The sequence below is a fragment of the Kogia breviceps genome, chromosome 18 (assembly GCF_026419965.1).
Source record: "Kogia breviceps isolate mKogBre1 chromosome 18, mKogBre1 haplotype 1, whole genome shotgun sequence".
NCBI classification, from domain to species: Eukaryota; Metazoa; Chordata; class Mammalia; order Artiodactyla; family Physeteridae; genus Kogia; species Kogia breviceps.
In genome coordinates this window covers 51,301,588-51,317,649 of record NC_081327.1, presented here as the reverse complement: position 1 = coordinate 51,317,649, position 16,062 = coordinate 51,301,588, and the positions used below count along the sequence as shown (strand labels likewise).

The window sequence follows — 16,062 nt, the reverse complement described above, 5'->3', positions numbered from 1 at the left end:
AATCTTACCTGTAGTTTTATTTTGTCCTTCTATTCTTTTTCTGTCCTTCATTTGCCCAGATTTCCTCACCTTTTAATTTTATCATAATTGTAACATATGTTGTCATAACCCCAAATCCTTTGTGGATCAAGATAGGGAGTAGATTTTGAAGTGTTATTGTAAAAGGACATGCGATTTAGTGATGATCACTGAAGGATTTTCACCAAAAGTGACCGATATATCCATTTTTAAATATCTTTATTCACAAACCTGTATCTTATCTGTCAGTTCGAATGCCGTGTGTATGATAAAATAGATGAGAAGTATCATATTTACAATGAAATCATTATTTTATATAGCTGAATCAACTGATAGGCTACCTCCTGCAATAATAACTTAATGGGCCCTATTCTACCTTTTGAATGGACCAATTTTATGATTCTCTTGGAAAGTTTTGGGTTGGGTACAGTTTCTTGTTGCTTCTTTCTGTGATCCAAGGCTTAAGAGAAAACCTCTGGAAACCAGCAACTGGAACAAGACCTCTTCAGGATTGAGGAGAGACAGGAGTGAGAAAAAAGACATCCTGTCACATCTTAAAGTCCCACAACTGCTATGCTTTGCAGGAGGGGGAAAGAATCAGTCCCAAGAATTATACTGAACATTTCTAAATCGTCAACATCAAGGATTAATCTATAAAACAAGTTTGCAGATAGAAGCTATCCAGCTAGTCATTTTAAAATGCATATGCAATACAGTCAAGGATGCTGTGCTTACAAAACCACATACATCTTATTTATCTCTAATTTTAAAATAATTCATTCCCTTATTGGGTATGCAAGTGAGCAATGGAGAAAGTGGTGCATCAGCAATACCTGAAATTTAAAAAAAAAAGAAAAGAAAAGAAAATGAAAATAATCACAGGGACAACGATTTGAGGCAGTTTAAAAATGACCAAGATTAGAGGGTGGATCATGGACCCCCATTAAGTGAAGCAGAATATGCAAAACAGGGCATGATGGGATAGCAGACTAGAGCCATGAGGAAGCTCAGGGGCAATTAGTCAGCAAAGAGAGGGTCGAATGTAGTATGTTGTTAATTCTTCTGGCTGATGAAGTATGCTGACTACTTACCGGCTGGTGCTAAGGATTTCAGTGCTTCCAGAAGATGGGGGCTAGAGAACTTAACCAGGCACCGGAGGGGTTCTTCTCTCTCAGTCAGGATGCCCCCATTTAGGTCACTTTTGAATTTCGTTTCAAGCTGTCAACAGATATATTTTTAAGTGATGATTAAATATATCAGTTGCAATGGCAACATATAAAGAAATAGGATTATGTATTTCACTAATTCTTGTTATCAAGAAACAAAGGGACTAATGGGGGTGGGAACCATTTAATTTGCTAATTGCAAACGTTGAGGGCAACCAGTATATCCAACAATATCGCATGCAAAAAGCCAAGTGTGGGCTTCCCTGGTGGCGCAGTGGTTGAGAGTCCGCCTGCCGATGCAGGGGACACGGGTTCGTGCCCTGGAGCGGCTGGGACCGTGAGCCATGGCCGCTGCGCCTGCGTGTCCGAAGCCTGTGCTCCGCAACGGGAGAGGCTACAACAGTGAGAGGCCCACGTACTGCAAAAAAAAAGAAAAAAAAAAAAAAAAAAAAGCCAAGCGTGCACAGTGCCTGACACACAGGAGACCTTGCATGTCAGTTCCCCCCTCAGATGCCCTTTACCTGAGCATTAGGTTTGCATTCTTAATGGAAAATGAGCACTGCTTTTTGTAATCTGTCATTTTAATGTAAAAATGTCACGTGTTTTGAGTCACTACCGCATTTAACTTCTTATTATAGAGGATTTAGAAAACATACAAAAGTGAGGAGCACAGTATAATGAGTCGCCATGTGCATATCACCTAGCTGAAACAATGACTGGTCTTGTTCCATCTATTACTCTGCCTTCCGTTCCCTACTGCCCACCTCCACTGGATTATTTTGAAGCAAATCCAAGACACCATAGTATCCCACCTGCAAATATTTCAATGTATCTAAAAGAGTCCTAAAAAGGACTCTCTTTCGAAACTTCACCCCCATAACATTACCACACCTAAAAAAATTAATAACAGTTCCTTCGTATCATCAAATATGTAAGTACTGCTACTTCAGTAGGTACTTGGCTCTTAGATTCTAACTACTTTTTTTTTTTTTTAACTTAAAATGATCCTTAAAATTTAGAGACAGAATGCTGAAATATTTAGAGGGTGAGTAATGTCTGCAACTAATTCAAATGGTTCAGAATAAAAAAAGAGAAAGAAAGAAAGCAGATGTGGCAAAATGTTAACAATTAGTAAATTTTGAAACAAAGGGGAAATGAATGCTCATTGTAATATTCTTGCATGTTTTCTGAAGGTTTGATATTTTTCAAAATAGAAAAGGTAGGGAAAAATCAGTAGCAGGTATGAATAAATGTGCGCCTTGTCTTATAGAATAGACCCATTCTAAGATGTGTATAAAGAGAAGTTTTGCGGACTAAATCTTATGTATCCTAGATCAGTGGTTCTCTGTGCAGAATTGACTAGAGGGCTTGAGAAGACAGATGTCTGGCACCCACCTCCAGAGTCCGCAATCCAGTAGGACTAGAATGGGGCCAAGAACCTGCATTTCTTACCCATATTCCCAGCTGAGGCTGATTTTGCTGGTCCAGGGACCACACTTTGAGAATGACTGTCTTAAGAGTGTGAGCTGTATAAAAGAAATGTGTTGAAACCTGCCATTCAGGGAGCATAACTTGAAAGGTGTCAGTCAACTTTTCCCACTAAAAACAAATCAAACCAAACAGGCACTGGGCCTGAGTGAGCAGATCAATGGTAGACTTAAAGTGTGGTCCGTAGCTGCAGAAGTTTCCTTCTAAGCAGAAAGAATTTTATTGGAAGGTTTGAGGGGAGGAGGGTGTTACGAGTATGACCATGAGTATTAGATTAGGGTGATTGTGATAAAAGCCTTGAATTCTTCTAACGGTGGCCATGGGCTTGCCCCCCACCTGGCTTTCCTGGTGGGCAAGCTTTTGGAATGAGCCAGGTGTGCAGGCTGCTGGGTTTTCTCCACGTGATGCCAACTGGGCTTTGTAATGACTTATTTATTCACTCTTTTATTTAATAAGTGTTTATAAGCACTGACCATGTGCAAGCATTGTTCTAGGTGTGGGTGGGCTGGAAAGGTATAACCTAGCTTTTTTTTTCTCTTAAAAATACAGATCACAGCTGGTTATACATAACAGAATTAATATGAAAGGTGAAATGAAAAGGCAAATTCAAAATTTCCAAAGGTCTCCTTTGCAACAGAGGAACTTACTAAATATGATAAAGACTATTTTAACTCATAAACTTATTATACAACATTAAAGTGACAAATGAAAAAGAGACAGTTTCTTAGATCTGTTTTCCACTTAGTTTTAGTTCTTTTTAGAAAATATTGATAGCTTGTAGTTAGTTTATAGCAGTGTCCCACCTTATATTGTGCAAATTCTAGTCTTGGTTGTGGATAGTCTCCAAAAATTTCTTGAGTCACTCTATGGACTCTCTCTTTTTCTGTTTTGTTTTCATGAATGATCCTTGAATCCACTACAGATGGAAGATATCAAGAGAAACAGCTGTTATATATTTAGTATTATTATAATATTATATATTTTATGTATGTTAATATATTTCACCCATAAAGTATCATCCTTTCACTCCTAACCTTTCAACTTGCTTGTATAACTTAAAAATAATGTTTACTGTTTCTTCTGGATTATAATAATTTTATTGTTGAAAAGCTGGAAAGTATAGGCTGGTAAGAGAAAATAAAAATCACCCATAATTCCACCATATACAGATAAGTACTGTTAACCTTTTAATCTATTTGTCTAACCCTTTTTTCAGTGAATAAAAAGATATGTATTTTTTAAACTGGGATTATAAAATACACACACTTTTGTATCCTGCTTTCTTTACTTAACATGAAATCAATAGCAGTTCCTATGCCATTGGAAAGTCATAAATATGTTTAGTTCATAATGGCTGTACCATTTCATTTTATTGCCAAATCACTGCCAAGAGAGGGGAACATTTTCATTTTTATAAATCTATATTGTACCCCATCACTTTTTGGAACTTTCTGATCCGCATTAGTAGTTTCATACTCTATTCTCTTGGGTTTTCTAGGAAAGGACTCATGTCACCTGTGAGTAGCAACAGCGTAACAATTCTGATTACAGGCACACCTCAGAGATAAGCGGGTGCAGTTCTATACCACTGCAATAAAGTGAGTCACATGAATTTTTTGGTTTCCCAGTGCATATAAAAGTTATGTTTATATTGTACTGCAGTCTATTAAGTGTGCAACAGTATTATGTCTAGAAGGACAATGTACATACCTTATTTAAAAAGTACTTTATTGCTAAAAAAATGCTAACCATCATCTGAGCCCTCAGGGAGTTGTCATCTTTTTGCGGTAGTAACATCAAAGATCACTGATCACAGATCACCATAACAAATATAATAATAATGAAAAAGTTTGAAATATTGTGAGAATTACAAAAATGTGGCAGAGACATGAAATGAGCAAATGCTGTTGGAAAAATGGCACTGAGAGATTTGCTCAATGCAGGGTTGCCACAAACCTTCAGTTTGTAAGTAATGCAATACCTGCGAGACGCAATAAAGTACTCAGGAAGCATTAAGAGCCTGGGCTCCAGACTCAGATTCGGATTTCACTCCTGGCTTTGCCTATTCCTAGCTGTGTGATTTTGCCTCACAAGTTACTAAACCTCTCTGAAACCCAGTTTCCTGATGAAAAGAGCTTGTTCATGGGACTGCTGTGAAGAAATTGGAAATGACTCATATAAATACCTTAGTATGGTGCCTGGCACAGAAGAAATGCTCAACAACTGTTAGTTAATTTTTGTTTTTGTTGTGATTATTATTAGATGCCAGTCTAGTAAATTCTAAAAGAGATTTTGGTAGTTTAACTTCCCCACTTCAACAGAAATTTAATTTTCAATTTTCTGAAAACAGTAAATACTTTTGAATCACATCCTGGTACGTAAATGTTTTCCTGGGTGACAGAAATCTGAAAAGGAATGTCCTTCCAAATTTCAGTTTTTATCTTAAAACACACATACTATTTATATCTAGCCCAAGGCTTCTTTCTTGTAGAGGTGTAGTAGAGTTGTGAGTTTCAAAGGTCTAGGAAAAAGAAAAAAGAAAAAAGTGAATGTTTTCCTCATTTTATCACCTTGAAGTATAGATATCAATTGGTTTTAATGCACAAAAGTGTGGCAAATCTTATCTTTAGTTTTTTCCAACACAAAGATTTGAGGCCATTTGCAGACTGAGTTGAGCATTTCTCCTAGAGCGATGTTGGCAGAGAATGCCAGCAACATGGCTGCTTTGTTTGAGGAGCTCTGTATCTTGTTAACGTAAAAAATGGATCTGGAAGAAGTATAGCTGGTGAATGAAAAGCTGGAGGAATCAGAGGCAGCATTTACAATGTGATGTTTCAGCTTTATATCTATGTCTTTATAACTGTAAAAAATTTGCTGAGATTCCTTATCGAAAAATAACTTTCCTATTGTAAGTCTGAACCTCTCACACACCTTCGCTTACTTTCCCCACTGAAGCCATTGTTTTTATAATTAAGTGTTTGACAATATGAATTTTCCTAGAAATGCAGCTGTTATCGGAGAACCGTTGATAGCAATTTGGTAGGAGGGTGGTAGGTAAGAGGGAGGGGCTGCTGTGGGAGAAAATCATCATCTAACTTCTTAATGTTAGATTGTTTCCTTAAAGAGTAGTTTGCAGAGAGCCATCACTTCTTTCTACTTAGAACAGATGAAAAAATACATAAGTATAACATACCTAAGGGCTCAAAGATATACACAGAGCCTTAACAATCCTATAGGAGTCTGAACATATGAACACACAGATGCCATGCAGAGGAAAAAAAAAACCCATAAACCCTGAGCCTGGGAGCAAGGCCAGATCCGTTCTTATCATTAAGGGGGAACAATGCGTTCAAATAATTTTGACAAATAAATTGTGCGGCTTAATAAACCAATGCCTTCTCCTTTACTTCCAACTCCTGTATCACCTGCTTGACTGATGGGACAAAAAATTCTGCTTCTCTCTTGCAGAACAGAATAATATAATCAGCTTCAAAAGACAGTGTCGAGTTACTCTGAGAAGAAAATAAATTCTGATTGCAATAGATGATTTGGAAACGGGGACCTATAACATAGACCCCAATGACTAATGGGCAGTATAAAATACAATGCAACTATAAAAAGATGAGAGTGAGAAATTATATTGTTTCTTTTCATGTTAACTGAAAACTTTCTGCACTTCAGGGATATCTGAGTGATCTCCTATCGCTGGAGGTAAACTTTCCCACCTGCTCAGCTTCTAAATTCTGTGTGAAAGAGAAAATGGAGACTTAACTTTAAATAGAGTCACTGATGGGCTCACCTGATTATACTGTTTAAAAACAATAGCCTTAAGAGAGTCCAGATACCGGCTTCTGAGGTCCATTTTCACAATCTGATGGTGTTTGCTAGCAATTGTCAATGCCTTGAAGTGAAAATTAGCAAGACTATTAGCATTACTGGGTCTATCTCTGTATTTACAATACTTGTTCAGGAAAAAATCTAGAACAATTAAATCTCATGGTCTGTTACTCAGCTTGAAAAACAAAAACAGGGGCTAATGGCATTAAGATTCTCACAAATGCAAGGCCTTTTGTAATACCATTTTTAGAAAAGTGATCCTGTTTATTTTTTTTATTAAAAATTTTTTTTTTTTAATTCTTGGCCGCACCAAGCAGCATGTGGGATCTTAGTTCCCCAGCCAGGGATCGAATCCGTGCCCCCTACAGTGGAAGCACGGACTCTTAACCACTGGACCGCCAGGGAAGTCCCAAAGTGATCCTGTTTAAAGTTAGGAATTATAACAAATGAAATTCAGAGTTAAGAATAAACAGTGAATACTCAAATGTTACCATTTTTGATTACTAGTCATTAATACTATGATACTGCCATATAAAAATGCAAATATGTATGTATGCTCTAGGACAAATTTTGAAGAAAAAAGTGCAAATTAAATGCAACTTGTAAAAGCTTCCCATAGTCTGGGGAAACAAGTTGGAAGACTGAAACAGAATTAATAGAATAAGGCATGTACCTGGAACTAGAGGGTAGAAGTACGTTTGCCTTAAGATACACATTAGAAAAGAAAATTAGCTTTTGGGGTGATGTTTAAACTAGGTGGGACAGGGTGGACTCACCTGGCTGTCAGTGGATGGAAAACCACTATTTATTCTGGAGGAAGAGACTCCAAATGTAAAGAAGAGTTAAGTGTTAGAAAGAAATAGAAGTAAGCAGCAGTAGCAATCTTTCTGCCACTTCAGTAAACACCTAAGGAACTTAAATGACAAGTCTGCCTGCCTGGAGCACGTGGTGTTCTACTTGGTGCTAGAGATGATGCAGCCAGGATGGCAGAGCTGCTTATCTACAATCAGCTCTGGAACCAACTGAAGCACCATTGTCGTTGTGAATGTTAAGACGGTGCAAGCAGCAGCAGTTGCCAGGCTAATTGAGGGATGGCTTATTTGGGGGAAGATGCTAGGAAGCCTGTGATACCAAAGGCAGAACCATAAACAGAAGCAGGCTTTGACCAGAGGACCATCTTCTGTTAAAGCACTCTTCTGTGTACGCAATGTGGGGAAAATGGTTACAAATGAAAATAATGTGCATTAATAGGCAAATGATGAGATCATGAAGAAGTAGTGAGGTACATTCACATGTAACCTCATTGAAATGTTCTGTTAAGTTAGAAAAAGCAAATTACAAACCCTATGTACCAGCGTGGTTTTTGTAATAAAACATCTTCTGAAAGGAAATAGCAGAACCGTTAAAAGCAGTTATTTTGGGTGAATGGGATTACGCAGAAGGGTATGGAGTCTTAAAAGACTGTTCAGAGACTTCTGTGTTGGTTGGATTTTTACCTTGAGTGTGTACTACTTCTCAATTACAAGACAGTAATGAAGAGTTCTAAACCAATACTTATGCTGTCCCCCCCCACTTTTAGAATAATAACACTTTCTGCTTCTTATTTTAGGAGATAAAGAATTACAGGTGGTATTTTTTTTTTGGCTGCACCGTGCAGCATACTAGATCTTAGTTCCCTGACCACGGACTGAACCTGTGCCCCATGCAGTGGAAGCACGGAGACTTAACCACTGGTCCGCCAGGGAAGTCCCCCTACAGGTCGCATTTTATGTCAAATGATATAGAGCAGTTTAAACCTACACGGACCTGAGATAAGGATAATACAGCATTATAGCTTATAGTAATTGGTTCCATACCTGACCCAGAAGGGGTAGATTGCTTTTCAGTTGGGAGGAAGAAGTGAAGGCATATGGAGTTTGGGAATAATACACCACGTAAGCAGGTTTGTACTGGTTTGGCTTTCTATACTGTGTTCCCCAGGCAATTCGAATCCATACTGCATTCTCCTCAGCATCTCTGAAGCTGACTGTCACCTTATTTAAAAAAAAAAAAAAGATGTAAGTTTCCTAATTAAAATCTCACGTGGCACCAACAGCAGGTGCTTTTTAGGGGTGAAGGATGTTACTATAATCTTGCACACCGACTGAAGTCTGGCAGTCTTTTCTCCTATGTTTTTTTTTTTTTAGCCGGGCCGTGAGGCATGCAGGATCTTAGTTCCCCAGCCAGGGATTGAAGCCATGCCCCCTGCAGTGGAAGCATGGAGTCTTAACCACTGGACCACCAGGGAAGTCCCTCTCCTACTTTTCATTACAGTGTTTGGGAAATCTTTGGGAAAATATTTTGTGGTCATTTTATAAAGATACATTCGTGCCTTGCAAAGTCTTTTGGAAGGAAAAAAGTTTTAAATCCTACAAGCAGGATATGACATCAAAAATTTTTAATAATTTATTGGGCTTTGTCCTGAAAAACTATAAGAGTTTATGAAGCAAGGCAGCCTCACAAATGAGATATCTTATAAGGAAGCATTTTTAGCATTGAACACAGACCTAGCACTGTAAAGTTTAATAGTAAGATTTCTATGTAGCAGTGGGCTTAAAAAAATACTAATCCTAATGCTTTTATGCGTTTAGGTCAGGTGCTAAAAATTACCCCAAAGCAAAGTTACATAGCAAGAATATAAGAAATTCTACATGGTTTCCATTTCATGTATAAAATATAGACCTTTCTAAACTTTTAAATATGATTGCCAGTTTCTATGGAATTTAATAGCTCACTCCTAGATTGTTAGCCCCCCTTGCAGCTCACACCCTGGAGATACTTGAGACAGGAGCACTTGGCTTGCCCACATCCCTGTTTTTTTTTTTTTTTCTGGCTGTGCTGCGCAGCTTGCAGGATCTTAGTTCCCTGACCAGGGATTGAACCCGGGTCCTTGGCAGTGAGAGCGTGGAATTCCAACCACTGGACCCCCAGGGAATCCCCTGCCCACATCTCTTTATTTCCTCCCTCTTGTATCTTATTCCCGGTGATCACATGGCTGCTGACATTAGCAAAGACGGCAGTTACAGTTGTCCCTAAGGATTCTGGGTGATTGGTTCCAGGACCCCTCTCAGATACCAGGATACCAAAATCCGAGGATGCTCAAGTCTCTTATATAAAATGGTGTAGTAATTGCAAATAACCTATGAGATCCTCCTACATACTTTAAATCATTTCCTGGTTACTTAGAATACCGTAAAGAAAGTAAATGCTATGTAAATGATCATAAATACAACATGAATGCTATGTAAACAGTTGCTGACCCAAAGCAAATTCAAGTTTTGCTTTTTGGAACTCTCTAGAATTTTTTTTTCCCGAATATTTTCAATTTGTGGTTGGTTGAATCCATGGGTGCGGAACCCATGTATATGGAGGGCCGACTGTATTTTGACTCTGCCCGCTCTTTATCTGGTTGCTTCCCCACATTTCCTCAGTGTATCAGACAAGGAACCCAAGACAAGGGGCATGGAGGGTACAGAGCAGTCTGACCTTTCCCTGGATGAGCAGCACAGCCCTCAGCCCCAACAGGCATGCAGTGGACCTCTGCCAGCTCGAATGGACGAGGACAGGATCTTATTCTGAATAGCTTCTTTGCATCACATTACAAAAGAAAATAAGTGTGTAAAGTCAACATTGAGTGTAGTATACGGAGGGCACATTTTCACTAGTAGAAAATTGGTAGCATTCAACAGAGTTAGGTAGTCTCTAGTCTAGAATGAGGATGACTTAAGTGAGGGCTCATGAAGGGACTTTAAGAGGTCTGTGACCTCCTGAATTGGATGCACCATTGGATGGACATGTCTAAAGGTATGCTTTTCTAGAGAGGTGCTATGCCACTTATCAAAATTTTCATAAGGGTCTATCGTCCAAAAAAAGGTTAAAAATAAGTAGGCTAAGAGGAAAGGGAGTCCACAGAGTCAGAGTAATCCTTGCCCGGCTAGCCGACGCTCCATCTCACATCCTCACAGTAAAGAAGATACTCAGACATCTGTAGAGGCAGGGCCCAAATACAGACATTTATTATTTTCCCAGGAAACTACCTCAATGGATATCCTCCTGCAATACCTGGGATAAAGTGTTTCACAGAGGAGAGCTCAGATTAATATTGCTCAAGCTTAAAAGAGTGCAGCTAAGGGACTTCCCTGGTGGTCCAGTGGTTAAGACTCCGTGCTTCCAATGCGGGGGGTGCGGGTTTGATCCCTGGTCAGGGAACTAAGATCCCACATGCCATGTGGCACAGCCAAAAAATTTAAAAAAAAAAATTAAGATGACATAAACTAGTGTGGCCAAGGGTCCTAAGTGGTTTGGCGAAACTGGGACTGTTCTCTTGGCCAGGGTATCCTCCACTAGCCATCAACTGTCAGTAACTGGCCAAGGCCCACAAGCTACTGAACATATGTATGTTTGGCGTGAGAGTCAAATGAAGCTTACGATACAAAGAATCACCACATATTTAACACGTTAACATACTTAACACAGACCATCATTATTATACTACATGATAATGGCATAGAAAAGGACAGAAAATGTGGTACCTTACAATTGAAACAGTTTTTAGTTTGTCTCTTCTTTGTAAGTCTTTCCAAGAACTTTGTATTTTGAAGAGTTTTACCTGGTAATATGTGCAGTTAATCTTCTCTCTCTCTCTCTCTCTCTCTCTCTCTCTGTCTCTCTCTCTCACACACACACACACACACACACACTCACTCACTCACTCACTCACTCACTCACTCTCCACCCATCACTCCCCAGTTAGGCTCCCTGTGTCCTCTCATATCAGCTTCTCTCCCCCATTGGTTCAGGGCAGGAGTTCTTTACCTGAAGTCCATGGTTAGAATTCAGGGCATCTGTGGACTTGGTGGGGGAAAAATTTCATCTTCATTTGTACTAATTTCTAACAAATAAGCATCTCCTTCAACTGGAAAGTAGGCATCAGAACAGTGGAATTTCAGGACCTGTTACTTTGTTGTCCATAGAAATCCCAAATACTCTTATCATGTTATAATTGTTGCACATGCCTCAAAAATATCGTTTACAGCTATTAGTACTTTGAAACTAGTTGCTTTTAAACCCATCATGAGATTATTTATTGTGTTAATAAAGAAGCACATGCATTAGTTATTACAATTTGCCATTTTAATACCTTAACTGTATTTTTAATATCATTTGTTTCCCCTGTGAGTCTATGGATTTTATTTTATAGCATTTAAATACACTCTTCTGAGAAGTGGTCCATAAGCTTCACTAATAGCCAAAGGGTCGTTGGCACAAAAAGGTTAAGGTGCCTGTCCTAGAGCAGCAGGTGACTCACTCTTCACTCCTGGGCAACAGGAGATGCTATTTGTCATGACATCACCATCATCAGGCTTTGGGAAAGTGGGGTTATCCAGCCACTAGTTAAGTTATGTGGAGGAAGGTGAAGATAAGCCGGGAGTCCTCAGCCAGTTGAGGAAAGGGGTGAGGACATGTGGGCCAGCTCGGAGTAGAGGGACGGGGAGACAGAGAAGACACACAGCCTTTACCTGCCCATCCTCCTCATCTAAAATCTGCAATATACACAGCACGTCACTCTCTAGCTGGCCTTTCAAGCAGGACAGATATGATCAGTAAAAAAGCTCCTTTGTCCCCCCAGCCTCCCCCACTAGTGTGCCTGAAATTCATTCAGGAGGCAAAAGCTTTTGGTAGTGATAAGAAAAGAGAAATCTAACAGCTGAAATACACGGGCATCGAAGTGGGAGGAAATATGAGGGTTTCAGACTCTTTTCTCCTTGCGTGGTGAGGGCAGTGGCCTGGGGTGAAAAGAACAGAAGTTCCTGGTGCCTAAAAGAGGGACAGGAAAGACCATCAAGTGAGAAGGTGCTGGGAGAGAAGATGCAGATAAACTCTGAACTGGACCCGAGAGAGAGAGAGAGAGACTCTCTAGGTTTCTTGTTTTGGGTGAAGTAGGGTGGGAGTGTTTGCTGCGAGTGTTTCTGAAGATGAGTTAGCCAGTCATGTTCAGCTTCATAAGAAGGCTGCTTCCAGAAGGGTCCAAACCACATATCCACAACACTTCTGGAGGGCTGGCCAGGGGTTATGTGGTAATGAGCCTCTTTGTTTAAAAAAAAAAAAAAAAAAAAAAAGCAGGTGCATGTGCCACAGCCACAGTCCAGACAGGACTCTCCTGTAACGTCTGCAAAGTTCATAATTTCATGGTAAGAAGAGTTTTCAAGTAATATAATCCAAAATAAGAACTTAGGAGCAAGGTAGAAAAAAGTGCTTGCTTATTCACAAATTTTAAAAAAAAAAGGAGACATACCTTCTCTTGGTTCACAGTTTTCTTTGAATTAATTTATAAATTAAATGCAGGGAATTCCCTGGTGGTCCAGTGGTTAGGACTCTGCGCTCTCACTGCTGAGGTCCTGGGTTCAATCGCTGGTCAGGCAGCTAAGATTCTATAAGCCGTGTGGCACAGTTAAAAATAAATGCACCCCTACTCAAAAGGCTGAAGATTTTGTTTTGTTCTGTAAACTTGAGAAGATGTTTCTAAGATTGATCTGGAGAAATAGGACATTTTTGACAAAGAAGAGTAATTGGGGGTAGGGGCCGGGTTGACTTGTCTTAAGGGTTATTGAAATGTTTTTAAAAATACAGCGATTAAAGGAATGGGAAGTTTGCTCCAGGCAAGTGGCCCTCCTCATACCCAATCCAGAAGCAGGTAGAGCAGCCTACATGGTAACTGGCAGGACCACTCTGAGTGGTCTCCCTGCAGGGGCAGAGCCGGCCCTGGAGGAATAGACCAGAGTAGGTGCTGCCTGCAGGCAGCTGCTCTCACTCAGGCTAAGGCCCTGCTCCTGCTGGAGGCAAGTGAAGGGGGCAGTGAGGAGGGGCCAATGGGATTGCTTCCACGTGTGGGACACGTCAGGAGCGAGAAGAAATGTTTCCCTCCAAGAGTCCTGTGGCAGAAAGAACAGAGCTTGAGGATGAGCCTGGGGAAAGGATGCACTTTCACTGAGACCTGAGCACATTTATAAGCAGTAGAGTAGGAATCAGGAGAGGCAAGAGATTAAGGATGCAAGAGGACAGAGGAAAATAAAGCCGGTTATGTTGGATGAAGACGTAGGAGATGGATTCACAGCACACACAGAGGGTCATTATAAGAAAGGAGATAAAGGAATATGTTCGGTGACAGGTGGGTAAGTAGAAAGCAGAACCAGTTAGAGACAGGATGAGGTAAGGGGATGGAGAGACAGGTCAAGGAGTTTATCAGAGAAGAGGGAACGCCACTATGCCAGAGAGGACGGCCAAGGGCACGGTGAATGGGACAGAGTTTTTGGCACGTCTTTCTGTGCAAGGAGGACTAAGGCAGAGTAAGGTGGAAAGGGAGTGAAGGAGGGGAGGCTGTTAAAAAGTGATCACCTCAGGACCTACTGTATGTCACAGGGAACTTGGCTCAATATTCTGTAATAACCTTAATGGGAAAAGAATTTGAAAAAGAACGGATACTTGTATGGGTATAACTGAATCACTCTCCTGTATGCCTGTAACACATCATTGTTAATCAACTATACTCCAGTATAAAATGAAAATTAAAAAAAAAAAAGCAATCACCTCAACCTAGGATAAGATGTTGAGGTGGTACCTGTGGAAACAGACTGGCAGCTGAGGACTCTTCGGTGCTCTCAAGCTACCCTAATATTGTGGCCACGAGCCACCTAGGGTCACTTAGCTAAAACTCATACAGTTAAACATGACGAACATTTTAGTTTCTCAGTCACACCAGCCACACTTCAGGTGCTCAGTAGCCACATGTGGCTACTACCTGGGTCCTGGACGGTGCTGACCTAGAACAGTTCCATCGTTGTACAGTCCTACTAGGCAGTGCTGCTCTTGAGCAAGAAGCAGTGCCCCTGAATTGAGAGGTAAGGGGAGGGGAAAGTTTTTACACCGAGTAGAGTTTGTCTTTGATATGGAATAGAACAGTATGGAATATTACTAACTGAAATTCTTACAAATTGAAAAAAATAATGTAGTAGTGAATTTTAAGTGCACAGATGCCATGAAATTGAATTTTATGGAAATTAAGATAAATTTTATTCTTACATTTTTTAATGCTCTCTTAAGAATTTTCTTGAATGAACTTTTGAATTGTTCCATGTCAAAAAGGTCAATGTCTTCACCTGTCAAAATGAAAAGAAAAATCAAGAAGAATCAAGGGAGCTACAGTGTCTTCAATACATTTACAAAGATCCTGAAGATAAGCATTTGGTGTAACCTCAAGGAGCAGTAATGATCAAATCACACAAACGCTGCTGGTACCCCTGACAGAGCATCACCAGATATATTTCTCATTTTTCCGTACACGAGTAATAATCACCGCATTTGGAAAGAAAAGAGACTTAAGAGGAACAAACTGCTACTCATTTTTAAATTGCCAAAACATCAAATACAAGTGTTCAGTTAAAAATGGAAAACATTACCTGGTCCTTTACTCATCTGAAAAACATCCCAAACTTTCTGATGCCGATGAAATTGAGTATCTGAGACAGGGAGGAAGAGCTTATTACTATCATATCAGAGAACTTTCAAGTAACTATCATATCAGAGAACTTTCAGCTTACAAATACATATTTTTAATAATGTAAAAGTGGAGAAAAATAATAGTAATTTACAAATGAAGTTATACAGATCTTTATTCAAAATATAAATTTTAAATGGATTAAATTTACTCCAGACAAATAAAACAAGTCATAAAGAATTACTCAATATAGTAGAGATTTAGCATTTATTTTTAGACCATTTATTCTGTCCACATAGGCCTACTCCACAGACTGCTGCATGTATGCAGCAAGCCAGGGATGCTGTGCTCCCGGAACTGGTGTTTCTATCGGCTTTCCTGAGTCTGGAGCCCTCTTCTCCTAGCTCGCTGCACATCTCTTTCTGGTCTCTACTAAAATGCCACAGTGCAGAATGGCCTACCCTGAACAACCTACCAAAATCGATCCCCCATCCCGCCCTGCTTTAGTTTCCTTCATAGTACTTACCACTACCTGACATTAACAGCATACATTTAGATGTTCCTTTGTACACTGCTTGTACCTGTGGGATACTGGACTTAGTCACTGCTGTCGTCCCAGCGTCTAGCCACTGGCTGGCATTAAACATATATATTTGATGAATGAATGAATGAATGTGCGACATAGAAGACACCCTCCAGGAGTTACAAACTTAAGAGTATCTTGGAGTAAAGGTGGGCCTAGGAAGTTACTGAGTTCAGTACCAACACATTATCATCCTGGCTTTACTCTGTCCCTGCGCTGACCTCAGTCTGCATCCCTGTGTCTTTGGACCTAGGACCAAGGTGCTCTGCACCCCATAAGAGGGGCTGTTGGCCCCAATACTCAAGGGCACCAACCTTCTGTGCCTTTGTCTTATTACTTTTCTTGTCCTGTGTCTTTTTTTTTTTTTTTTTTTTTCTTGGTGCCTTGGCGTCCTTGTCTCCCCATCCCACCCCATTTATGGCAATGGCCTGACAATT

General features: G+C 40.0%; 1 protein-coding gene across 5 annotated transcripts in view; it reads right to left on the bottom strand.

The window, feature by feature from the left end:
- Positions 1-221: 221 nt before the first annotated feature.
- The window catches only part of CENPN (centromere protein N), a 21,020-nt gene continuing 5,179 nt past the window's right edge, over positions 222-16,062 (bottom strand). For 2 of the 5 annotated variants that reach the window (XM_059046055.2, XM_059046058.2), the window contains exons 4-11: positions 15,005-15,064; positions 14,628-14,704; positions 8,366-8,542; positions 6,472-6,573; positions 5,130-5,193; positions 3,476-3,588; positions 1,110-1,236; positions 222-851 (exon numbers count right to left, since the gene is read on the bottom strand). In XM_059046055.2, the coding sequence (XP_058902038.1) occupies positions 769-851; positions 1,110-1,236; positions 3,476-3,588; positions 5,130-5,193; positions 6,472-6,573; positions 8,366-8,542; positions 14,628-14,704; positions 15,005-15,064 (803 nt within the window). In that variant the 3' untranslated portion in view covers positions 222-768. Of the gene's footprint in view, positions 852-1,109; positions 1,237-3,475; positions 3,589-5,071; positions 5,194-6,471; positions 6,574-8,365; positions 8,543-14,627; positions 14,705-15,004; positions 15,065-16,062 lie in introns of those variants that run through there. The other 3 variants (XM_067020090.1, XM_059046057.2, XM_067020091.1) reach the window with 3 other exon arrangements.